Source organism: Myotis brandtii, unplaced genomic scaffold, assembly GCF_000412655.1.
Source record: "Myotis brandtii unplaced genomic scaffold, ASM41265v1 scaffold639, whole genome shotgun sequence".
Classification (NCBI taxonomy): domain Eukaryota; kingdom Metazoa; phylum Chordata; class Mammalia; order Chiroptera; family Vespertilionidae; genus Myotis; species Myotis brandtii.
Genome location: NW_005370452.1, coordinates 614819 through 641787, shown reverse-complemented (window position 1 = coordinate 641787; position 26969 = coordinate 614819). Strand labels below are relative to the sequence as shown.

The 26969-nt window shown below is 51.7% G+C and overlaps 1 protein-coding gene across 1 annotated transcript in view; it reads left to right on the top strand.

Annotated features, from left to right (window-relative positions):
* ADARB2 (adenosine deaminase, RNA-specific, B2 (non-functional)) overlaps positions 1-26969 on the top strand; it is a 183882-nt gene that overhangs the window by 136468 nt on the left and 20445 nt on the right. The window contains exons 7-9 of the mRNA XM_014528504.1: positions 67-235; positions 3449-3600; positions 10054-10222. Coding sequence (XP_014383990.1) covers positions 67-235; positions 3449-3600; positions 10054-10222 — 490 coding nt within the window. The remainder of the gene's footprint in view (positions 1-66; positions 236-3448; positions 3601-10053; positions 10223-26969) is intronic.

Sequence of the window (26969 nt, the reverse complement as noted above, 5' to 3'; positions counted from 1 at the left end):
AAAGTGGAGTCATCCCGTGGAGCAGGCAGCGCTCCGTGTTCTGACTGACGCCTTCTCTGCCCCCAGGCCTGGATGTCCGGCAAGCTCAGGTTGTCGTCCTGTCCTCAGGGACCAAGTGCATCAGCGGCGAGTACATCAGTGACCAGGGCCTGGTGGTCAACGACTGCCACGCAGAGACCGTGGCCCGGAGGGCGCTGCTCCACTTCCTGTACGCGCAGCTGGAGCTGCACCTCAGGTGAGCGCCGGTCCCAGGGGTGTGTGTGCTGGGTGTGAGCTCAGGCTGGTGGCCGGCGACCAGCTCCGGTGTTAGTCCCTGTATCCAGGCATGGTGGACGGCTGCCCCTACTACACACGTTTTACCCAGATGGGTGGCGTCCTTCAAGCGCCAGCAATGTTGCCGTACAGGATGGTCAAACGTTGAAATTGCAGACACCTCCCCGGGATTCTAGGGCCTCCTTCCAGGAAACCCCTGCTTGCCCATGAGTGACCGTGACTGCAGCAGACCATCTGCAAGGTGCACATCCCCCCCCCCACATATACCCACACGTAGGAACATGCCTTGTCACACACCCATTCCATCGATGACATTTTCTATTAAAACCTTCAGGGTGTCTTAGCTCAGGCTGCACCACACCTTGGGACCTTAATCACTGATGCTCAGAAAGAGGCTGATCGTCCAGGGTCAAGGTGCCAGCAGCCTCCGTGTCTGCTGTCTATTAACCCTCTTCCTGGGTTATAAAGTGTCTTCTCGCTGAGTCCACACATGGAGGGGTGAGGAAGCTCGCTGGGTCTCTTTATAAGGGCACTGATCCCATTATGGCTAAGACCCCACCTTCATGACCTCATCACCCCCCAGAGGCCCAGCTCCTAGTGTCAGCAAATGAGTTGGGGGACACAAACGTTCAGTGCAGGGCAGGGGGTCTCTAGGTGACAGCACAGCACACTGCTGTAAAGGCACAGGCAGCTGCTGCGATGCTCTATTCATGGGGCCAGAGTATGTGCAGGGTCAAGGGCACCGTTCAGAAAGAGGGCTACAGCCACCCCATGGCTCCCCATGCTGCCGACTGTCATTCAGGGTGACTCACCCTCCGAACCCCACACACAAGGAGACGGCAGGAACTGCGGGCTGTCTGGAGGGTGCAGAGGCGTCTCCAAGGGGGCAGCCCCCAGCCCTGATGTAAGGTGCCCCTTTCCTGTGGGCTTAAGGGAAGGCAATACTCTTCCCACCACCAGCTCCCAGTTGCTCATCTCTGAACTAGCCTTGCATTTTACAAAGGAAGAAAACCTCACAGAAAAGCCCATCTCTGGGATGATGGCGCTGTCCCTCCTGGAAACAGAGTGGTAGCGAGGGAGCTGAGGGAGGGGACTGTGCTTGTTACCCAGAGCAACGCCCCGCTCCCTGGCCCACTGCGTTCCAAATGTGTCCGTGACATCAACACCCCAGCTCCATTTTGACAAAGTCGTGCCCACTTCAGAGGGGGCCCACTTCCAGTACGTCCAGGACTTTCACCTGCAACCTGCAGAACTGCTAGGGTTTGCACCTCCCTCTGCCGTGTCTGTCTCCTATTCTGACAATTTCTCAGCCAAGGACACTTCTTACAGAGCGAGGATTTATTCTGCAAGACTAGCTGCTTCCTCTCAGACGCCGGGCTGTGAGACAACCTGCCCTTCAGTTTCCCTTCCCCAGGTCTCATCCCATCCCGGGCCACGGGGCTCAAATGCCACCAGACAAGCCCAGGCCAACTCCCATGTCCTAGTCAGCAGCTCTGAGTGCACCTGAAACCTCAGCCAGGTTCAACTCCAGCCCCCTCCTGCACCCCACAGCCCCGGTGTGCCCACTCCCAGACCTTGTACCCTGCACCACGACGGAAGTGGCCAGTGGTGGGCCTTAGATGCTGTCTCCTGCCTGCCGCTCCCCTGAGCATGGCTTCAGGGGGCTCTTCTAAAAGCAGGGGCTGTCCAGACCCTGAGGAGGGTGCTCCCACATTGGGATGTCCCGTGTTCTGGGCAGCCTGCTGGGGCCGCCAGGATGCCCTGCACTGGCATCTCCACAATATAGAGGAGGACTGCAGGTCACATGAGCCTTGTGCCCAGCTGTTTGGTCACCGTGACTTCACGGCTATGTCTTTGTCAGAAAAGCTTCTTCCTGCCTCTCCAGCTGTTCTGCATCCTTTGAGACGGGGTTTCTCCAAGGCAAGGTTTCGGGGCACCAGGGGCACAGGGAGTGACTCCTGCATGTCGCTGGCATGTGCAGTGGCCACGCAGGGGCAGGAAGGGCCAGAAGCACGCCGGGCTGGCCCAGGGAAGCGATGCCTGACCCTGGCATTGAGCTGCAGCCCTACCGTGGAAGTGGCTGGAGTTGAATGTGGGGGACAGAGCTGCAAATCTCTCCAGACGTGGGAAGGGTTTCTCCTAAATCTCCAAGAGCTCCAGCAGGAATATTTCCAGATATCCCTAACTTTTCTGTGTCACGGAAGGCACAGGGCCCACACGGACCTTGGGCTGGCTGCGTGCTGGCACCAAGCTGCTGGCTGGCAGGGGTTCAGCCCCACCCCACCCCACCCCCGGGGGTCGGGGGGGATTAAGCAAAGGTTGAGGAAAGCCAACAAAAGGCAGCGAGTCACGAACAGCCACCCAGCAGGCCAGGCTCTGCGTTTGCTCCAAGGTTGGGGGGTGGCGTTTTGAGAGAGTGAGGGGGCCCTGGCCATGGAAGGAGCAGAGGCAAGGAAGCAGAAGGCTGGTGGGGTGCCTCTGGGGCTTCCTGGGGAGAGAATGTCTATTCTGCTGCCTGTGTGAGCTCAGATCCCACAGAACAGAATCCATCACCAATGGGGCAGGACGTGTGAAAGCAGCCAGAGCGGCAGGAACAGGGAGCCTGTGCCGGTGACAGTGGGGTGTGGGGGTGAGGGGGGAGCGGCCAGACAGGCTCAGCACCCAGTGGGGCCTCAGCACCTCGGGGAGCCAGGGGTGTGATGACTGTGGGAGGCATCCAGGGCAGAGGGCGTGCCCTCAAAGGCTGCAGGCCCTCAGTGCTGGAGCACCCCCCTGGCCGTGGCTGGACACAGAACAAGCGGCTCCATGCACTGGGTTCCTCACTTGCTGGCAGCCGAGCTCTGCCTCCTTCAAAGTTCCCTTCTCCTGTGAAAACAGAAATGGGGTGCCCATGCAAAACCCACAGTGCCCGCAAGACCATGAATCCACAGGCTTACACACATACCCACAAGAACCGGGCTTGGGGAAGATCAGCCCGGATGTGAATGCTGGGGGAGGCAGACAGGACGGGTTTCCGCTGTGTGTGCCTTCACGTGGTTTCCCCTACTCTAGAAGTTTCCATGCAAGGGTGAAGAGGAAGAAACGGGGGAATAACAACAAAATGGGACAAAAGTACCCCCAATCAGGACGTGTCCATCTGGTCCACAGTCGTGACTCAGCCTCTTTCTGCCCCCAGCAAGCGGCGAGAGGACTGGGAGCGCTCCATATTCGTGCGGCTGAAGGACGGCGGCTACCGGCTGAGGGACAACACCCTGTTCCACCTGTACGTGAGCACGTCCCCCTGCGGAGACGCACGCCTCCACTCGCCCTACGAAATCACCAAGGACCGTAAGCAACAGCGTTTTTACCTTTTTCACCAGCCCATGCTCTCCTGGGTCGGGGCCTCGGTCCCAGGCTCTCTGTGCCCAGACCCCGCGTGTGTGGTGTGGCCGGGCCCTGAGACACTGGACACGGGAGGTGTCTGCCGTCCTGTGTGGTCATCCCTCTCAAAGGTCAGTCAGACCAGGTCACAGGAGAAGAGTGATGTGAAATCTGAAGTTAGCTCTTTCATTGCATGGGTCCCCACTCCATCTCAATCGGTCAGAAACTCCCCGGCCCAACTGGAGGACAGGATGACAGAGGGCGGGGACCAGATTTCACGGAGTGGCAGCACACTCAAGCTGTTTTCTTTGCCTTCTTTGCATCTTTGGGAGAATAAAACTCAGTTTTTTTGTTTGTTTTGTTTTGTTTTTAGTTTTGTTTTTGTTTTTTACAGAGAGGAAGGGAGAGGGATAGAGAGTTAGAAACATCGATGAGAGAGAAACATCAATCAGCTGCCTCCTGCACACCCCCTACTAGGGATGTGCCAGCAACCAAGGTACATGCCCTTGACCACAATTGAACCTGGGACCTTTCAGTACGAAGGCCAACGCTCTATCCACTGAGCCAAACCGGTTACGGCTAAAACTCAGTTTTTTAACAAAGCTTGATGCCAGGCAGCAAAGACACCTCCCCAGGGTAGCTGGCATCACCCACAGAGTTCGCACTGACCCCCTCTCGAGACCTGCCCTCTGGGGCTTCTCAGAGCAGGTGCCCACGGGCCCACTCACCTCCACCGCCAGGGGTGCGCCACGTTCCAGAGCGAGGACACAGCGGGGGTTTCGTGTGGGTCTGAGGGTCCGTGTCTCTGTGTATAATAAAGAGTGTGCAGCTAAGAAAGTCTATTACTGATAGTATGTGTGTGTATATTGTACATACACACCACACACATGCACATGCATATGCACACCCTCCCAGAAACTGCATGAGGCAACTCTCCTGACGCGGGCCATCCATTAAGTGTTTGTGCGAGATGAGGGATCCGCTCCTAATGAATGGTGGAGGCTGAGGGACAACACTCTGTTCCACCTGTAGGTGAACCGACCTTCATGACCTCATCTGAACCAGGTTGCCTCCCCAAGACCCCACCTCCTAATACCATCTCCCCGGGGTTAGGGCTTCAACATGAGAACTGGAGGGACACAAACATTTGGTCCATACAACACCCCCATGGAAAGTAAGTGGAAGAGCCAAGTCTAATGAGAAGCAAGAGAGTGGAATCCACTAAGTACCCAGGACCTTTCCAGGTGCTGCCCCGGCGTGATGAGAGGTTGGGGTGGGCCTGGGCCCAGCGGTGGATGCAGCCCTGCCTCCCAGGAAAGAGTTCTGCTGGCCGCAGTCCACTGGAGTCACACTGGGGTTCCTTCACTCCCACACTAGCTCAGAAAGAGAAAGAGGAAAAAATAACACGAAGTCGTTCATTTTTCTTGAGAGGTTCATCAGACCAGGTCTGCATGACCCCAGCCCCCCACATAATACTGTGAAATGTGGTCCATTTAGCTGCTGGAATTATCTTTCCATTTTCACTTGAAAAGTTTGGCATCAAGAAGACCCAGACAAGGGCCCTCAGGGTCTGGAGGGAGGCCCTGCAGGCATGTGGGACCGGCCCTATCATGCAGCCTCCTCCCAGCGGGAGCCCCCATCCCGCTGAGCCCGCTGGTCCCCACAGAGGGGCAGTTCTAGCTCATTGGGCTCCCGCCTCTGCACTTCAGGCACCTGCTGTGGCCTCCCCAGCCCTTGACTCCAACTTGCAAAGCCAGGGGTTTAGAAAAACAAAACAGATATGTCTCAGATGCACCCTGGGGTTTGCTTCCAGATGCAGGCGTCTTTTATTTCATGGTGCTTTTTAGAAGTGGCAGGTGCTGCTGAGGGGGGGGAAATAAAGCATTTCCTCACATTTTGTCCGCAGATATGCCAGGCAAAAATGAGGTGCTGCACCCGAGTTATTGAGGATGGCGTTTCTCCCAGTGCATTCTACTGGGGACACTGAGGAGGGGCCCCTGGCCAACTTATCCTGCAGACCAGCTGCCAAGAGTCCTACCATCACCATCATCACCATCCTCAGCTTCACCATCATCATCATCACCATCATCATCACCATCCTCAGCTTCACCATCATCATCACCACCATTACTTTCCCTTTCCCATTCAGTAAGGGCAGGAAACCCAAATTCCTGCTTGAAAGGGCAGGACCACCTGGGAAAGTTCTTAAAATGCAGGTTCCTGCCACCTGTGCTTTCCCCAAGACTCTGGTACGTTTGGTGTGGTGGGGCCCCAGGGTCTGTGCTTTCACCATTTCCCCCTGTGCTTCTGAGGATAAGGATCACCCATGTTTTGAGCCACCAGATTGGAAACCCCTAACCTGCCCTCTGCCCCGATTGGGCGTGTATCTCCTGCCAGTGTCGTGGGAAGGTCTGCATGCTCAGCGCGTGTGCTGGGATCTCTACAAAGGCCAGACAGACGGGGCGGCAGCAAGGCTTTTACCGGTGGGGCCAGAGCAGCTCCAGCCACAGGCTCTGCCTGCAGAGGTCTTGATCTGACCCTCTGAGAGTGACTAGCGGGAGGAGGCCAGACCCACGCGGATAATTCCACTTCCTGTGCTGCTCTGGGAGGCCTGGGCTAGACCCAAGGCAGTGCTGACGAGACCCTGAGCTGACCAGGGTGATGCTGGGCACTTCCCTGTGGCTGTAGGACAACTACTGTCCTCCCTCTAGCTCACCAATATTCTTAATTCAAAGTTCTCTCTCTTGGCATGTTCTTAAATAGCCTGATAAAGTCCATTCTTACTGCATTTTCCCAAGAATTTAATAGCTTAGTGCAATTCTCCAACCTGTTTCGCACAAGACACCACAAGAAAGAGCACAGTTGTGTCATATCTTACACATGTGTGCTAAATGCCTCGTATGTCCTATTCCATGTATTGTACATTAGAGCAGTTCAAGAGACAAGCCCACAATCCCATAGGAAATCAGGGAATTCCTGAAGTCCCTGTCTTCAGGTTTGCCTGCTGAGTTACAGAAACATGCCTTATGTGTCTGCGCATCGTAGGATTAATGAATGTAAATGGCCTCATTATTCACTATCCTCACACACTGTCTTCATCAAGTAAGACAAAGGACACCCACGTGATCACATGGCAAATACTATAGACATTATTAAAATAAATTCTAGATTGCTTCACAGGTATATTTTCTAGGATATGCCTTTTGAAGATGACTTGAAACTTAAAAGTTTATTTGATGTTTAAAAGCATTTTCTTTCTTTCCTATACAGTGGGGTCTTGACTTACGAGTGTCCCGACTAACGAGTTTTTTGAGATACCAGATGTCTCTCGGCCGATTTTTTGCTTTGAGTTGACAGAGTAATTTGAGTTAACGAGCTCCTTAACGAGCTCGGTCTCGGAACGAATTAAACTCGTAAGTCAAGCCCCCACTGTACCTGTTTTCCCATGTCTGACTCTTTCTCTCCCCTATTGCCTCACAGCAACCAGGTGTTACTTTTTAGCTAGACCTTGGCTCCTAGGTGGACTTCTTCAACTGTGATTTATCTCCCCCTTTCATTGATTCTCTACTAAAAATAAAATATTCACCTAACAGTTTCCTAAAGAGTATTACCACCCTCACCCTATCATGACATCAGTCTCCAAAGGTAAGGGTTTAGATTAATAAATACCATAATGAAGAGTCTGGTGACTTGGACAATTAGAATTAGACTAGAATGTACTCATGGATTTGGGAGTGTATATGTGTGCACAGCAGGCAGGATTTTCACGTTTCACATCTCTGCTGTAGGGCACACCGTAAACTCCCTACAGGTTATTGAAGTTCCATTCCCTGCAGTTTCTGGTTCACTTGGCATTTTGTTCTGCTTAAAGTAGCATCTTCGACTCTCTCCTGCCTCTCACAATGAGGCACCAGAGAGCCAGAGGAAAAGGGCTCTGTAAGATCATCAACACTCAGAGCCCAGGGACTGATCATGCTCATCGGGAAGCTGGTAGAGAAGGCAGCCTGAGAGTTAACACCTCCAAAATAAACACTTCTCAGGAGCCTCTCCTGCACCTGACTCTTCAGGAAACATTAATGTGCCAAAAACTTTGGGTTATAGCTCCTGAAACCAGCTGTTAAGTCAAGCCAGGCCTCCCTGTTGTCGTGGCATTATTAACTGTAGGGTCTATTTCATGGGAAGTTAGTTGTGCAGAAAAAAGAATAAAATTTGAGAAAACCCTACAATATAATAAGCGCTTTTAAGTTCTGGAAAATGGCACAGTAGTAGAAGCATTGAGAGAATGTTATGAATACTATAATCACCAGAAAGAGAGGGACAACAAGTACCATATTCTCTGAGAAACTATCCCCCACATGGGAGAGGCAAGGTACTAACATGTGGTAAACTGTGGAAACTGTTAGGTATGCTCATCCTCCATTCTCCCAAGGCTGCCGGCCGTAGGAAGTGATGTGATAAAGACCCCTCTTGGACAGTGTAAAAAGCTAGGTCAAACCAAAGAGACCCTCACGTGTTTTTGATTGATAAGAACTATTCTATGTTCAATTTATCATCCTCACTCTCATCATCTTTGTCATGATCAACATCACCATCACGATCACCATCACCATCATCACCATCATTACTATCATCATCATCAGCTTCACCATCACCATTGTCATCACCATTACCACCATCACCATCATTACTGTCATCATCATCAGCTTCACCACCATTGTCATCATCACCATTACCACCATCACCATCATTACTGTCATCATCATCAGCTTCACCATCACCATTGTCGTCACCATTACCACCATCACCATCATTACTGTCATCATCATCAGCTTCACCATCACCATTGTCATCACCATTACCACCATAACCATCATTACTGTCATCATCATCAGCTTCACCATCACCATTGTCATCACCATTACCACCATCACCATCATTACTGTCATCAGCATTGTCACCATCATCACCATCATCGTCACTGTCATGATTCATGGTGCCACTTAAAGCTGCAACGAAGGGCAAGGGCTGGGTGTTCCTTGTCTGTGCCCACCCAGGCTCAGCCTCTGACCTTGGTTATTCCTTCTGTGGATGACTCACAGACCAGTCCAAACTGGATCTCATTAAGTACTTGCTTGGTAGCAGGATCACAAAGCAATCTGAAACCTCTTGAATGTTTACTTTCTCTGAAAAGTATGGCGATCTTTCTTCCCATGAGATGGCCTTGGGGTAGTATGGGTATGCAATAAAAGAACGTTAGCTCTTAGAAATGAGAAAACGTACTGGAAGTTACTTTGAGATCTGTAAGAGAAGGTGCCTGCATAAACATGTATGTTATCTATTATTTGATGTATTCGGTAAGTATACATGAGAGAGAAATCCCATCTCCACAACTTCTAAAACAAAAATTGAAGCTTTTTAAAGAAAGCATCTAGAATCCATCCATGTCATCATATGTAAAGTAAATGTAGAAATCACGGTACTATTTTGTAAATAATGTGTATGCAAAGAAGTTAACCATTTCCAAATTACAGTATAATCTAGACTTAATATACAGAACTTTTTTAAAGAAAAAAAAAGTAAATATTATCGTCCCCTTGTTCATGCTAGCTCTCCAGATAACTATGGGTGGGGGGTACATTGTGTGTGTGTGTCTGCGTGTGTGGAGAGAGTTCTGGAAAGGAAAGGAGAAAGAATGCAGAGCACAGGCATTAGGGACCCACAGGGACCCATCCCTAGGCTCTGTCACCTCATTCCTGGGCATAGCAGACCCCTGCCTCACACAGCCCTGCCCTTCAGTAACAGCTGGTACTGTGTCCTCTCTCATGTCATCCCACAGCCTAGGAGGCAGGCACCAGTATTACCCCAACTTTAGTATGAAATCACTGTGTCACCATGGTTTTAAGCTATGATAGGGCCAAGATTAAAATCCAGACCAGGGAGGGCAGACCACAGCCCTCAGACCAGTCCCGCCCACCGTCTTTTCTGTGTGGCCCATCAACTAAGCATGGCTTCACAGGTTTAGAAGTTTGAAAGGGTGACAAGAATAATACTTCATGACATGTGAAAATGACAGAACTCAAACCTCAGTGTGAATAGCGAGCGGGAACGCAGCCCCTGGCTGTGCTGGCCTGGCTGCTGCTCTGTGCCTGGGGCAGAGCTGAGCGGCTGTGACCAAATGGCAGCAGCACCTCAGACACGTGCAGTCGGCCCTTTCCCAGCAGGTGCCCTGGAGCCCAGCTCTTCACCACAAGAAATTCCTCCTGCCCCGGCGCTGACTTGTGCTTCCCTGTCCTAACACATCGGCAGTGGCACTTGAGATGTTTCTGAGTGCAGACCTCCCCCTCCCTCCAAGCTGGGAGCCTGTGTGTCTCTGGGCAAACAGGGTACCAGCCACCTCTCACACCACCTCTTATCTCCTAGTGACCAGCAGCAAACACATCGTCAGGAAGTTCCGCGGGCACCTGCGCACGAAGATTGAGTCCGGGGAGGGGACCGTGCCGGTCCGGGGCCCCAGCTCCGTGCAGACCTGGGACGGCATCCTGCTGGGTGAGCAGCTCATCACCATGTCCTGCACAGACAAGATCGCCAGGTAACGCCCCTCCCCCTCCGGTGGCCCGAGCGACAGCGGGCACAGGGAGGGCCTGTCGCTCCCTCACAGACCACTCTCTGAGTTTCCCGTGTTCCCGGAGAGGGTGCCCTGAGCAGGTCCAAACTGCCGCTGCAAACACGCATAAAAACACACAGGGCAGGTGCAGGTCCCTGTCTGACAGGTTGGGCACTGCCAGGCTCATGGCATGATCAGAAGGCAAGGCGGGCCCTCCACTCAGCCCACCTGTGCTCAGCACACCCGGCCCCAGCTTGCCTCACACACACACACACACACACACACACACACACACACACACAGCCCTCGACACCCTGCCCCCCACAGTGTGGGGAGTGCCCTCTGAACTTCCCTGCAAACACGCATAAAAACACACAGGGCAGGTGCAGGTCCCTGTCTGACAGGTTGGGCACTGCCAGGCTCATGGCATGATCAGAAGGCAAGGCGGGCCCTCCACTCAGCCCACCTGTGCTCAGCACACCCGGCCCCAGCTTGCCTCACACACACACACACACACACACACACACACACACACACACAGCCCTCCCGGGACACCCTGCCCCCCACAGTGTGGGGAGTGCCCTCTGAGGTTCTGAACTTCCCTGAAACCTGACAAATGTGTGAGAAACTGGCGCACCTGTGCTGCCGGCTGGGAGGCCCCCACCCCATGGGGTGGTCTTTTAGAAGGCGTCCTCCAAAGGCCCCCCTGGAGGCTCTCGGGAATCAGCCCAGCCAGCAGGGGGAGAGGGACTTGCAGGGCGTGGTCCTCAGGAGACACTCCACGGTCACCGTGAAGAGACTCCAGGAGTGGACACCTCCTAGGAGCACTTCTGTGACTGTGTGTGGAAAACAGGCCCTGCCCCTTGCGGGGAGGGAAGGGGCCCCTGGAGGGAGTCAGCCACCCCGACAGCTGCCCCCTCCACCTGTGGTGATAACAGCGAGGTGACGCTGAAAAACCTGTGTTAAGAGTGAATCAGAACTTCTTTTGGAAACCTGGAGGAACTCGCTATTCAGTAATCTATCAACCAAGTAAAATCAGTGCAGTCTCATCAAACGTAGTCCCACTTCCAGCCACGTTGCCCCCGAGATGCTCCACGTGGGAAGTCCTGGGGTCAAAGCTCAGCATATGAGAAGGCTGCTCTCACGTTTAGGGAGAGTGAGGTGGGGGAGGGATGCCAGGGCAGCGTCTCAAACCGCCCACCCATGGGAGGACTGGGGGTAGAGTGAGGGGGCCGGGTGCCCACAGCACCCAGGTCACGGGCACTGTCCCAAGCGTGTTCCCAGCAAGTGGATGCCCACGAGCTGGGATTGTCTGTCTGTCCTGTTGTCACTCAGAGTATTTTACGCAGGCCTGGCACGTCCCTCTGCTCCGGAAACGTGTGCTGAGGGTTGAATGACTTCTTTACCTGTCATAACTCAAATCATTCATCCAATGGCCGCCTTTCTCCTAGACACCAGAGAGCAGAGCAGTCAGAGGCGGCCGCAAGGATAAGAGTCCCTCCGTGGACTCAGGGGCAGGGAAGCTGGGGGGCGGGGGGCAAGAGCCGCAGGTGCTATAGACCCGGCCGAGGCCCCGCCTTCTCAGGGCCTCCCTCCCTGCTCTCAGATAAAAGCTCAGCCCCGAGGACAGGGGATCCGAAATCTCACAGGACTTGCCAAATGGCTGCAGGAGAGACAGGGCCATTTGCTGCCCAGGTTGAGAGCATCTAGCCCAGCAGAGGCGACAGGGGGGCCTAATGACAATAAACCAAAGCACGGACTCTGCATCTTCGGGAACAGCCGCTGTCCTCAGCCAGCTCGTCTTTCAGAGCAAGATGTGTTCCTACTGTGTGGTAGTTTCACCTGCTCACGAAGCAGGAAAAGGGAGCCCTTTTCACCTGAACCGAAATCCTCTTGGTCACATGGGGTCCTATCTAAACTAACTCTCTGACTCCCTAGAAAAACGAAGTGAATGAATGCTGTAAAACTGAAAGTTCATTGTCTCTGGGACCTTAAACGTCAACAGGCAGCAAATGAAACGCGGCTACAGAACCCACGTTGCATTTGTTGTCACAGGTCTGACGACGGTGATGTAGCTGCTCAGAGTCAGGTTCTGCTCTTTCTAATAAAACCTGCTGGGAACACCAAGTCCACAGTGCACCCCTCCCGGAGTGCTCAGACAGTGCCCGAGATGAAAAAGACTAGCATGCTGTTGAGGAAGCATTCAGGTGTGCGGGCCTGGTGGCCTCGGGCTCTGGGCCGCTGGGGGCCAGCCCTCCCTGAATGGATCCGGGAATCCACCCACAGTGCCAGGTGGATTCAAGCTCAGTGGGGAGTCTCTCACGCACCTAGTTTTGGCCCCCAAATCTGGTGGCGACACACTGAGAGCCACCGTGAGGTGGGGAGGAGCCCTAGAGGAAGGGCTGGCCCCAAGTTCCCTCTCCCCGTCACTCGGTCCCCGAGAGCCCACCCCTTCCTACTGCTTCCTTGTCATTTGTTTTCTCCCTCACCCTTTCCTTTCCCTTTTCTGTCGTTCCTTCTCTCTGTCTATCTGTCTCTCTGTGTGTCTCTGTCTCTCTATCCTCTATCTGTCTCTCTGACTCTCTGTTTCTGCATCTGTCTGTCTGTGTTGATCTCTCTCTATCTCTCTGTCTCTGCTGCCTATTTCTGTCTGTCTCTCTTTCTATCTCTGTCTCTCTCCCATCCATCTCTGCCCTGGACACGCCGCCACCTCTGCCTCTTCTCACACTTCACGCTACACTCCTGGCCTCCCACCAGCCCACCCCCCACCCAGGACCTTGCCCTGCAGGCTCCGTCCCCACTGCTGACATGCCAGGAATTCCTTCTACTGCTGGCTCCTGTGTCTGAAGGGGTTCTGTGCATCACAGTGAGGTGCACGTGTGGCTCCTCAATGACACTTGCTGGTGAGGAGGAGGAGGAGGGGTGATGATGAGGAGGAGGGTAAAGAAGGAAAATGCCACCAGTGGCGAAGGGGCCTGCCTGCGCCAGCCCCTGGCAACTGGCAGCCTCCTCACCTTGGCATGTGGTGTCTGTGCATCCACCAGAGTCAGACCCGGCATGAGGTGAGGACATAGCGCTGAGGCACCAGCTATCTGAGAGCGGGGCCACCGTCGCCACTTTTGAGCGGGAGCATATGTTATGCTGATTCAGACCAGAAGCATCTGTGGCGTGCATTATTTGTGCACAGGCTTCAAAAAGAGACCATCTGATACTGTGTGTTCATCTATCCTGTGCAGAATCAAAAATTAAACCTGGGGTTTCAGTAACGTTCCAAACAAAAGACCCTTCGTCCACAAATGCAGACAAACTATTCCAGCTCAGCAAGTGGAGGTCAAAGAACACAGAGATGTGGAGGTCACGGTCCCTTCCTCCAGAATCTACACGATGGTGGCAGGACACGCGTGGCTATAAAACCTAGAACCAGGATGCACTGTACCTGGCACGGGCCATGTTGGAGCCAGCTTGGCCCACAGAGCCGGCCATTTTAAGGCAATTTTGAAAGGCAATTTCAAAATTTAATTGAAATTAAATTAAGGCAATTTTAAAAGGCAATTTCAAAGGCTAATTGTTAAACACGGCCATTATTAAAAATTAAACTATGTAAACTTACAACTAAATGTGTTATATTAAAACAAAGGCAATAAATACCCAAATTTCACTACTTTCCTAATTAGTTTACTACATTTTTTTATTATTTTTGCTCTTGGTGTTATTAGCACCCACTGTGTCTGCAGGGCGAGGTGCGCGCCACTGCTCATCTCGACCCAAACCTGCGCTCAGTGCCAGCACGCTGGTATTGACTTGAAGTCGGCCACAGGGATGGTATTTACACCATGGAAACTGGCAAGGCCTGCAAATCAGTGCCTTTTTTTTTCTTTTTTGAGCCGACTGTTACCAGCCTACCACTGAATGTCAGGTCATGAGAGGTCTTAAACTTGTGTGCACAGAGGCTGGAAATAGCGTGTTTGAGGCTGTCTCTGCTGTCTGTCCTCTCTGTCGGGAGACAGTGTGAATTCACGGATCAGGAGCCCAGACTCGGCGTGTGTGAGGGCAGAACACAGGAGGACAGCGGGACTGGACAGACCCCTTTAACTCAGACTTGCAGAACCAGCCGCGGCCGCTCAGGGATGGCCCTTGTCCCACGCCAGTGGGGAAACAGAAGCCACGAGTGAAAACCCACCTCCAGCTCTCCCTCACTTTGCAAGAATGTCGTCATCCCATTCCTCATCCTTGCTCCACCCAGCCTCTCGCTTCTCCGGAGTTTCTTCTGCACGCGCCTCGTCCGCCACACCTCCCTGTCATGCCTGCACCCTCTGCCGGCAGCGGATCATGTCATCATCACATCAGCTCACCTTTCTCATCCTCAGAAGTCAATCCCGAAGCCCCATGCGCTCCTGGAGTCGCAGCCGGAGACTTTCTCTCTGAGCCGCCCTCCTGAGAGCGCTGTCCACGCTCACCTGGCTCTCCATGAGCCTCTGGCCTCCTGTGCACCACTGGGCAGTCACGGTCACTGAGCTCAGGAAGGGAGTCACTGCCCTCCTCCCAGTCCCTGGGGCAGGTGGCTCCTTCCACCTGGGGCGGGCCCAGGGCCTGATCCCTGAGAGCAGAGGCTCTGGCTTCTACTCAGCGCCCAGTCTGGGCCCGCCTCCCTCCTGAGAACACTTCCCGCCCAGTGACCTCGTGGCTCACGTCCCATCAGCACCTTGCACGCAGGCACGGTGAGTGCGGACCGAGGAGACGGTGAACAGTGAGCAGTGGACTCAGGGACATGGTGAAAAGGTGCCCTAACACACGGCCACGATGGCGTTTAATCCCCCAAAGCCGCGTCAGGGACATTGTCAAGCGGCAGAGATAGAGCCAGGTGCTGTAGAGCCGCTCACAGCTGTGCTTGTTGCTGACATGATGCTAGCGTTGAGAACACAACTCAACCAGTAGTGAGTGTGAGGAACCGAGACCTGTATCGATCACGGAGCATGGATACTAGGGAAGACAGAGGCCTGCTCTGACTTTCAATCATACCGTCTGTGTGATTGAAATGCTATGCTTCTCTGCACCCCTCACGGGACACAGACGCTGTACCGAGGGCCCAGCACTCGGGAAATACTGGGTGAACAAAACCTCCTCTTCAGAATGGCTACCATGGGAACCGTGAGTGTTGTGGCAGCACAGAGCCCACCGGGAATTGACCCCGCGGCCCTCCCAGCGCCCCCTGCAGACGGCCTTGAGTAGGTGAAAACCGCGTCTTCTGCCAACTCCCTATGCCTGCCCTTCTCAGTGGCCACAGCTAAGAAGTTAAGTGTGCTGCCCATAAACATTAGGGATGTGTCTATCAGCAATGAAAACGACTGATCTTCTTTCCCAGGAAATCTCCGGGGACCTTACCCCACCTGCTGCCAGGAGCCCACAGCCATACATACTTAGTGATTTAGGAAGGTCTCCCTGAACACAGGCCGTTTCATTTCGCAGCCAGGAACCAGGAGTGTTAGGCGGACTGCCATCATCACCTATTCCATGTGATGCTGATGTATTAAAATGACAGTCAGTGAATAAAACCCTGTCTTTAATTAAGGTAGGCGAGATGCATCCACTATGCAGATTTGTAATTCTCTTTGCAAACCTTCCCTTTGACGTCGGTGAAAAATGAACTGGAGCGGTTATCTCAGAAGATCTACTAGTAAGAGCCCGCACAGCTCGGTTATTCCCCACCTACAGATCACAAGTAATGCGCAGGTCTCGCCGTCTGGATCAATAATTCCTAAGTAATAATATAAATTAGACCACAACAAGCATTCTGAGTACGGAATCCCATGAATAACAATTGATATCATTTTGCAATGTCAGTAGTGAGGCAGGTTTACAGTAAAACATGTTACAGAAGCTCTGAAACTTTCACAGGGGTCTAAATGAGCCATAAAACATTGTGGAGAGACTTCCTAGCGTTCCATCAATGAGAGCATTTTCCCCATTCCCTTACATGTCAGCTAACGTTTCCAATTACCCTCCCCTTGGTCCTCTCTGCACTGGCTTTGGGACACTCTCTATAATCCCCTGCTACAGTCATGAGTCTTCAGGAAGTAGGTGTGACGGAAAAGGGTGACGGCTTAACAGATGGGGCTCACCTCTGTCCCCATTCTTTATCAAGGTTAGAACCCTACTAAAAAGAAGGCCAATTCCCTAAGCATTGATTTCCCGCACTTTTTCACACGACCTTTAGTTTCTCTGGGAAACACTTAATGAACTAACTTCTTTCCATCATACGTAAAAAGGTCAGCCTGCATGAGCAAGTGGGAGACTCTTGCACATCCCCTCTGTCCATAGACAACGTTCCTCCCCATTCAGGAAAATCCTGAACTGTCACTAGACCTGCTCCCCCTAATCCACTTGAAATGCCATCTTGGCCACCACCCCCCTCAGGGATCCCGATTCAGCAACAGGTGGGGGCAGCCGCTCAAAAGAAGGGGACCCCATCCTGCGCAGCTTCTCGAGGTCCCACCTGCCTCTGAACCAAGAACCTCACCAATTTCTCATCCTGGGCCCCAAAATACTGCTTTCATCTGATAAGAACCTGGTCTTCTGAAGCTGTTCACCTGGTTTACAACTCAACCCCTAATACAGTGGTTCTCAACCTTCTGGCCCTTTAAATACAGTTCCTCATGTTGTGACCCAACCATAAAATTATTTTTGTTGCTACTTCATAACTGTAATGTTGCTACTGTTATGAATCGTAATGTAAATATCTGATATGCAGGATGGTCTTAGGCGACCCCTGTGAAAGGGTCGTTCGACCGCCAAAGGGGTCGCGACCCACAGGTTGAGAACTGCTGCATAGATGACACTCCGAGAAAGGCAGCCTGAGTCCTATGCACCTCTGTGCCCTCCCCGCGGTTCTAGAATACTCGGCAGGCCTGGGCAGATGCCCACGACGTGACACTTACATAGCCATCCTGAGACACAACGGCCATTTCAGGACAGCGGGCGCAGTTCAAGGAGGCCAGCCTGGAAGCAATGGGCAAGTCCAGTCCTGTAACCTTACGAGTGTTGTGTGAACACAAGAGGCCTCCCACCACTGAATGTGAAAGTCAGAGCACCATCTCTGGGAGGTGGCACTGCACCTGTCCATTGCCTATGCCAATCAGAACAGGTGGATGGAGGACAGGGATGGAATGCCCTGCTCTGCAGAGGAGGACTGTGAAAGGCTGACCCTGAGCCACAGTGGGAGACATGTGGCCTGCACCTGGTGAGAGGACTGTGGGCTCCCTTTTGTGGAGATGCTTGTATCTCCAGGGCGGCGAGTACTCCCAGAATGGGAGGGTAGAGTCTTTGTGGTCTGGGATGGTAGAGGGGTGGTGCCTGGTCACATTGGAGAGTGAGATGAGGTCACACAGGCTGAGCATTGCCTAGGCGCCTGACCCAGGACACCCTGAGTGTGTGCAGAGGTTGCACCTGCAGACACAAATGTTCCACAATGTTTTCCATTTCTCTAAGTCCAGTACGCAAGGTGACTGGCTCTCCAAGGTGAACAGGATTGCTGCTGTTGATGATATTGTTGTTCAACACATTTCAAAGACCTGGGCCCCGAGGCCCAGGGGAAATGTGTGATGTGCCAGGTGTGTCCACTGGTTGGCACAGCCAATGAGGTCTGCTTTCTTGAATGCCTCGGTCAGAAAGCAGGCGAGTCCCCAGGCTTCCTGAGCAAGGTCACACTCAGCTCCTTTGGCAGCAATGCCTGGGACATCACTATGCAGTGGGAGGTGGGAGGTGCCACCCACAGCCCAAATGCCCAACTCGGCTAACCAGACGCGAACATAACATCCTGAGTTGCAGCCAGAGCTCTTTCTCCCCCTTTGATGGGAAAACACCCCAGAATCTTGAAGTGGCTACACCAGGTAAGTTTTTCTTCCTTTAAAAATAATGTTTATTTGAGCATAGCAGAAAACAAAATCTGATTTCTTTTTCTTATGAACAGAGTCATTGGAATTAACAGGAAAATTCTTAGGCCATGAGTCTTTTGATAGTGAAATAACTTGTCCTGTCTGGATTTTTGGCCAAAAAGAAATTTTAGTTATAAGCCTGGAGCTAAAGACCACCTTTTAAAAGCCATTTCATATGATTCTTATGGGTTAACTGGCTTTGTGCCAACAGCAAAACAAGACCACGAAGTCCCCATGGCCACAGACAGCCCTGCATGCCCCAGAGCTGGTCCTGGTGAAAGGGGAACAATGGAAACAGTATGAGGAGACCCACTCGCCACCTCTGGACAACCAGCTAGATGCAGGTGGTCCCCCATTACAAAGTGAAACACAATAAGAAAAAAATTAAAGAAGATGAAAATCAGAAAGTAGCCAATTAGCCAATATCCTAGTAGCAGAAAATAGCAGTCAGCTTTTACATTTGTGTTAATATTTTTCTTAAATGCACATTTTTTCCTGTTGTCAGGATTTTGCTGCTTAGAGCAGTGTGCTTAAAAACCATTGCTTAATGCTACAATCATGGCTCCTTTTAAAATATAACCTTAATCAATATAACACTGTGTCTCATCATCCTATCAAATAAAGAGGGAATATGCTAATTGACCCTCATGTCATCACAAAGATGGTGGCGCCCACAGCCAATAAGGAGGGAATTTGCTAATTAACTACCACACCCTCAAAGATGATGGCACTCACAGCCACAAGATGGTGGCGCCCAGTCCCCTCAGCCCTGCCTCCGGAGTCCCCCAGTCCCCTCAACCCCCCAGCCACCCAGGGCCAGCCTGAGGCACAGGCAAGCCTTGGATGGCAGCTGCCCAGCCGCCCAGAGCCAGCCTGAGGTGCAGGTAACCAGGGCCAGCCGAGGCTTGCGCTGTTGGTAGTGGCAGCAGCAGAGGTGTAATGGGGTACCTCCTGCCCCTGAGGACTCCCGTACTGTGAGAGGGGGCAGGCCAGACTGAAGGACCCCCCTCCAGTGCATGAATTTTCATACACTGGGCCTCTAGTCTATATATATAAAAGCCTAATATGCAAAGTGTCCCCTTGAGAGTTTGACTGACTGGGAGCTCGATCACTTGCTATAACATGCACTGACCACCAGGGGGTGGCGCAGAACGAAGGAAGGCCCCAGCCAGCAGCCAGCAGCCGGCAGCCGCTAGGGACCTTACCTGTGTATGAATTTTGTGCACTGGGCCTCTAGTGTGTCTATAACATTGTACATACACTGTCTCATATTGTGTCTATACCTTGTGTGTAACGTTGTCTCATGTTATGTCTATAATATTGAGTCTCATGTTGTAACTACAACATTGTGTATTACATGTACCGCATATGCCGGTTGGCACAGTTTCCTGAGGCTCCCAACTCTCCACATCCATACTTGGGACATACTCCCCACAATGGAGCATGGAGCCCATGGTGGAGGGTAAACCATAGGTCGTCATAAACAAGAGATGGGGCAGATCACTTGATGGACCCCAGTAGGTGTGCTAGGCTGAATGGTGGCCCCAAAAGATATGTCCATGTCCTCAGGCCCTGTGACTGTGACCTTATATACAAGGTGATACTAAGTTAAGAATGGTGAGAGGAGGTGCTTATGCTAGGTTATTTGGATGGGCTTACAGCACAACTACATGTATCTTGTAAGAGAGGCAGAGGGCACTGGGGACAGGCACACAGGGAGAAGGCCGCGTGCAGATGGAGGCAGAGACTGGAGCACTGTATCTCCGAGCCGAGGGACAGGAAGGATGGCACAGCCCCTGGGAGATTAGAGAGGGGCCTGGCACTGACTCTCCCTAGATCCTCAGAGGAAACACAGCCCTGCTGACACCTGGACCTCCAGAGCTGTGAGAGAATAAGTGTCCTTTGTTTATTAGGTCACCCTGTTTGTAGTGGTTTGCTGTGACAGCCCTGGGTGAGAGATATTACTCAGCCCAACTCATTCAATCTCTGGAAAATCACAGAACAAGAAAAAGTCATAGTGCCCTGGCCCATGTCGCTCACAGGTTAGAGCATCAGCCCATGCACCGAAGGGTCACGGGTTTGATTACTGATCAAGGGCACATACTTAGGTTGCAGGTTCATACCCCGCCCCCGGCTGGGGTAGGTGCAGGAGGCAGCCAGTTGATGTGTCTCTCACAGCGATGTTTCTCTCTCACTCTCTCTCTCTCTCTCTCTCTCTCTCTCTCCCTTCCTCCCTCTACTCTCTCTGAAGAGCAAAGGAAAGGATGTCCTCATGTAAGGATTAACAAAACAAACAAAAAAGTTATAGTAAAATCTATTCCTAAAATGCCACCGTTAACATCACCTGGTGGAGATGGAAGGAAACTACAGAAAAGGGTCGTGTCCCCACATCAATGAGAATTAACCTTCAAAACCACAAGCTGGGCTGGATGGCACACCAAAGTCATGGTAGTCTCCCGTCCTTCCGCTCAAAGGAGCCCAGTCAACAAAGTTCCACGCCTCCATGTGACAAGGACACAGACAACAGCAAACGCCACTGTTGCCACCACGTCCCGTGGACGCCACCTGCTTTTGTGTCTGTGAGAGGCCGACCTGCACCTCACAGCAGGCCAACGCTGGCACCCTAGAGAAGGGGGACACAGGGAGGTGTTTCTGGCCTTTGTCTCTAGGAATCAAAAGTTGAGCAGCATATAAAAATCTAAACCTTCTGGAACTAATGCTCCTTTAGACATGGTTTCTAATTTTAAGTACCTGAGCTTGATTATTGATCGCAATGGGTCTTTAAATGAGCAGATTAAAACTTTCTCCATAAAAATGAGCTGTAAAAATTCCAGCTGCTCCCTGGGGAGGCCGGCACTGCCTGGCGTCTGAACGTGGATTTCAGGCTGTGGAGAGCGGGCTTCTCCTGACGGCACGACTGCCGCTCACTGTCCTCAAGGTGAGCCTCTCCTCTCGGCCCCCAGCCGTGGGGGCCTGGGCACTTGATTTACTGGCAGTCACCTTGCCTTGGAAGCGTCACCAGTTCTCCTGAAATCAGATGAGAGTGCTGCTCATTTTTCCAATCTCAAAACACAGGTTCTTAAAAAAACAACTGTTCTTCCCAAACACCCAGCCCCAAATTTTCATAGTTTGTTTAATCACCTTTTCCTCTTTCTTTCCCAAAGACTGTATGGGAATCTTATAACTTCTAAGTTAAATCTTACTCTACTAGAGGCCCAGTGCACAAATTCGTGCACGGGTGGGGTTCCTCGGCCTGGCCGGTGATCGGGGCGGATCGGGGCCGGCTGCGGGAGGTTGGCTGTGGGAGCGCACTAACCACCAGGGGGCAGCTCCTGCGTTGAGTGTCTGCCCCCTGGTGGCCAGTGTGCATCATGGCAACTGGTCGTAAAGGTCGCTTAGGCTTTTATATATATAGATTCCTAGTGGTGAAAGCAGGGAGTGATAAATTCAATGATATTGATCCAACATAAAAGTAGTAGCAACCACTAACAATGCTCTGTGTCTGCCCCCTGTCACCCTGCCTCCCCATGGCAAAGCACCCAGGTCTGAGGCAGCAGCCCACTGCCTGCCACCCACCACCTGCCACCCACCACCCGCCGGACCCAGCAAAGCTCCGTGTCTGCAGAAGGGAAGCTAGAAACTTCGTTAGTCCAGTGAGAGACAGAAGGCGTGGTAACAGGAACAGGTGTGGCCTAAATGACAATGTAAGAGAACACACAGACAGTTCACAAAGGCCATGAAGTCAGCTGGACACAGTGGGGACCTCGAGGCCGAGGTCACAGGGCAGGAGAGAAACGTAAGCCTGCGTGATGCACACACAGGTCAGAGCTCCCTTTCACAGCTTCCACTGTCACAAAAGAAATAAAAAGTCGCCACTCAGGGTGAGTACAGTTTGCCGCCCAGGAATCAAGAAACCGATGCAGCCAGAGCCCGTGGCCAGGCCTCAGGGGCCCCTCTCCAGACTCAGCCACGGGAAAGGCTCTCTATCCCAGAGCCTCGCGCGGTGCAGGAGGCTGGGATGAGGACTGACAGCACCTGGGATCAAGAGACACAACTGAGAACAATCTAGGCCCGAATGGCATTGCTGTGCTCTGAGATGTTCACATTTTAGCAGTGTGGCGGGTGTAGACTAAGCCAGAGAGGTCATGGCAAGAGAGAGGACACTTTTTTAGGCGGGATTAGAAAAGAGAAATGGGACCGTGTGTGAAGAGGAAGTATTCCCTTTCAGCCAACATGACCTGAAGTGGCACAACATCGTCCTGACCCCAACTGATCCCTGGCAGAATGACCCTGTTTCCCTCCCTGTCGCTGTGGAGAGCTCCATTTCCCCCTACTCCACCGCCAATAGGAACAGCCACCCAAGGACTACTGCTTGGGCGGCTTTTAGTGCTGTGACATATACGGACTTCCTGGGGAGCTCCTGGAGCCCACGGGTCCACTCAGAAAATGTAACCAGGCATCTGCTGTGTTAACAAACCACCCCAAAGCTTAAGGGCCTGACAGAGGTCGTTTGTTTGGCTGCAAACCTTCATGGCACGCTCTCAGGGCAGCATGTGGACGTTGGCCGGCAGCCGGGATTCCCTTCATGGGATATGGGGACCCTGCACAGCCCAGCGGCTGGGGTCCAAGAGGAGGCTGGTGGAGGTGACAGCATGAGTGAGGGCGGGCGACACACATGTGGGTTCTTTGGCAACACTGTGACTGGCCAGCTTGTGGCCTACAAAGGGCGTGAGGAGAGGGGCACCAGCAGGATGGCCGTTGGGAGAGAAGAGCAGTCCAGCCTGGAGGTCCAGCCAGGAGGTCAGGCGCGCGGACAGGGCACCTGGTGACTCATGCCCCAGCGTCAGGCAGGCTGTGGGCACTCGTATCTGTAGTCTTTCTGAGTGTACCATACTTTACTTAGCCATTCCCTGCTAAGAGGCAATTCTATTATTTCCAGTTTTATTTTGTTCTGTTTGCAATTGCAAACAATCCTCTTGTGACTCTGCTTACATATATATATACCCTGTCCTTTTATATGCCTGGGATGAATTCCTAGCAGTGATATTACAGAGTGGAAGCATCACTGGTCTTCTCTTTTGCTTAGAAAGGCCCAAGGAGAGCTATTAGGAGACTGGAAATGGGATGGGCCATTGTGCAGAAATGCCTCTGACTTGGATCATTGCCTGTCTTGGTCAAAGAAGGAGGAGAGAACTTGTGAGGTTGCGGGTGGGAGAGGACGTGAAGGAGAGAGTGTCAACCCCTAGACAACAGCCTTCACAATGATGGAGACCATTGCTTAATGGAGAAGTTACATCACTGCTATGACCATATGACCAGCACAGGGACCATCAGAAGCACCTGCAGCCCCGCCCCCGCGTCGGAGCACCTGCAGTGACTAGCGGAGCAGGAAGTGGTCAAGGGTAGCACAGCTGACTTCTGTCGGGACCCGTGTTCCCCCTAATTTTTTTACTCTGAAATCTGTGCTGGGTGTTTTGCTGCAGTTCTGAGCCCTGGTTCCCATTAGTGACACCTGGGGGCACTGAAAATACTGGCCCATGCTGCCCCCACCCCCTGCACCAACCTTATCAGAGTCTGGGGGGACCCAGCACCAGGAGAGTCCCAAAGGTTCTGATGGGTCCAGTGTGCCCTGAAGTTGGAAACCACTGCTATGGGGCCATGCCTGAGTCCTTGCACATCTATTAGAGCTTATTTCTGGTGTTTCCATTCTGCTTTATTGATCCATGTGGCCGGTCTTATGCTAGGTTAGGTATATGTTTTTGATGGTACTTGAACTATGCACTCCAGACTTCACTGTCACTGTGGAGAGTTACACGTCCTTTCTGGGCTGTCAAGTGGCAAAAGCAATAGGCAGGAAGAGCAACCACTCAAACGTGCCCCGGCACCCACTATTCTCTGTCGGCGTCCCAGGCACAACGGGCAGTGACCGTCGGAAGAAAGATCCTTCCCTGAGATTGTCTCCACGGACCCTTGGAGCCAGGGTTTGAACTGTGAGGAGATTGCTTCTCTTGGTTAAAGGAAGGCAGCCTTCTCCCAAGATCTCTCCCCGCTTATCTTTGGTATTTCAGTGATTGACAAACAGACAAAAATATGTTTATTTAGGGACTATCTATATTGAAAACTAGACATGGGATTTTTTTTTCTCTGTCAACATGGCAGTAATATCGGCTGTTTGATCAAAAGGAGAGGTATTTTTCCATTCAACCCTGAATGCTGAAAATCCTCCCGTCTACATCAGGAAGACATTTGGTTTTATTGATCATGGTCGCTGAAGAGCTTTAAACTCCTGTAGCCAGGCAAGGAGAAGGTTGGTTTTCTCTTTGTGGTAAAAGTTTTTAGCAGAAAACCAGATACAGAAGTTATTTGTCTTTAGACAATCCCGTAGAGTCAGAACCAACCAAACATGTTTCAGTTCTGTTCAAAACCAGTACACGAGTGGCCTAACGCAGTGGTTGGCAAACCGTGGCTCGCAAGCCACATGTGGCTCTTTGGCCCCTTGAGTGTGGCTCTTCCACAAAATACCACGTGCGGGTGCACACGTGCAGTGTGATTGAAACTTGCGCAGAAGTCGGTTTTCGGAAAGGAGATAGATGAAAGTATACAACAAGTGTGGATGGGAGAGTTGGAAGGGGTCGACCTCAGCGAACATAACTCAATCAGATTGAGGACGTTTTTAGCAAAGGCCAGTTTAGGAGTACCCAAATTAAGTTAATAACAATGTGCCTACCTATATAGTTTAAGTTTAAAAAATTTGGCTTTCAAAAGAAATTTCAATCATTATACTGTTGATATTTGGCTCTGTTGACTAATGAGTTTGCCAACCACTGGCCTAACGTATCTCTTCTAGGAATACTAATTTTATTGTTCAAGACATAGCTTATTTCAAGAAAGTGCTTTCTTAACAAGCGAAAAACATCCACTTCCCTGATTTTAATTGATAAGAAGTGTTAAAACTTCCCTACCTATCTGAGAAATTATGAGACACCCACTTAGGTCTGCACCCCAGAATCCATCGCCATAAATCAGCGGTTCTCAACCTGTGGGTCATGACAATGAAAATACATCCTGCATATCAGGTATTTACATCCGATTCATAACAGTAGCAAAATTACAGTTATGAAGTGTTATGAAGTAGCAACGAAAATAATTTTATGGTTGGGGGTCACCACAACATGAGGAACTGTATGAAAGGGTCGCGGCATTAGGAATGTTGAGAGCCACTGCCTTAAATGGTAACTTACCATCGTACCTGAAAATCTACACATCTCGGCCCCTCACTGCAAGAAAATCTTCTCTCATCAATACGTACGAATGCAAGAAAGCCTATATTTGGATCAAAAATGAAAAACGAACACCAAGAACTTTTATAGTGAAGCAGACTTAAGTGAGTTTTGTTGTTGTTGTTGTTGTTGTTGTTGTTGTTGTTGGCATACCTTCCCAGCCTCTTCAAATCTAAAGGAGATTTGGCATTTTGCAGCCAATCTTACTGCAAAATGCCAAAAGGTGACTTTGTTGAGTTTTTCCTCGCTTTTTGGTCTGTCCTTAGAAATTCCGGTTTCCAACTTAAGGGAAGGAGCCAAACCCCATAATCACCACTCAGACACATGGGGGTCGCTCCTTCCAGAACAGCCGGGACACCACAAACTCCTTGTAGGGTTTTTTTTCCACGTGAAAACAAAGGTCCGTGCAGAAACGGCATCGCCAAACGAAGGGGTCCCCGAAATCCGGGATAAGCTCTTGCGCTGCTTTCAGAAACGCGTGCCCCTCCAAAACTCTCTGACATTCGCTCTTTGGCGAAGTCACAAACACGCAGAGGACAAGCCCTGTGGTTCCCTCCAGAGAGAAATGACGGCCGGGGCCTGCAGAAATGGCCACCCTCCTTTTGTGGAAGGGAAGCTGTGCAAATCTGATAAAGTAAACGTTTCATAAAACCAACGGCTGTTTAAATCGTAGCACTAAATTGTTTGTATATAAATATTACCCTTTATATTCCACTGGAGCTTTATGTAGATGAACACATTACGTTAATGACCCGCGCCTGCGCAGGGAGCGGGGGCGGCGCCGCCCTCGCCGGCCAGATGGCTGCCTCTTCTTGCATGAGATTGAAAGATGCTCTTCATTCACCACGGTGCTTCCGAGGCAGATTAATGTCGCCGGCTAAATTGCTTGTGTTTTTGGAATAAAATTTAAGGAGAACTTTTTAAAGCAATCGGTGTCGCAGGTTCTGGGGCAGATTGCTCTCCAGGTAGGGCAGGCTGGTGCGAATGCGCGGTAATTAACGGGCAGGGCTCTGTGGTAATTGACTGCTTCGGGAGAGGGGAAATGTAATGACTCCTTATTAATCATGAAAAGAAACGTGCGGCTCGGCGGCCCCACAATAACCGCTCTCACGCGGAGAAATGTTAATTAATGAAAAGAACAATGATGTAAGAAATTAGCTGCATAATGCTCGCTGCCGATGGCGGTGGGGCTTTAAACGCGTTAGTTAGAGTGGAAACCACAGCTCGGTGCCTTAAGTATCGGACACACGTAGCCTTGCACCGCCGAAATGCAGGGAGAAAAAAACAATCTTAAAGTGCCTCTGTCATCTTTGCTTGAAGAAGCAGACACACTCAGCCAGTGCTTATGTATTTCAGAGAAAATGGGCTCCCCTCCATCTCTGATCCGGCGTCTAAAGCCACCCAGCGCAAAACAAGGCAGCTTATTAATGTCACTTAATTCCAACACTATGGGTCACGCTGATTGCGGAGGACGGGGGTGGGGGGGGGGGGGGGAAGGATGTCCCCAAAACTGAAAGAAAC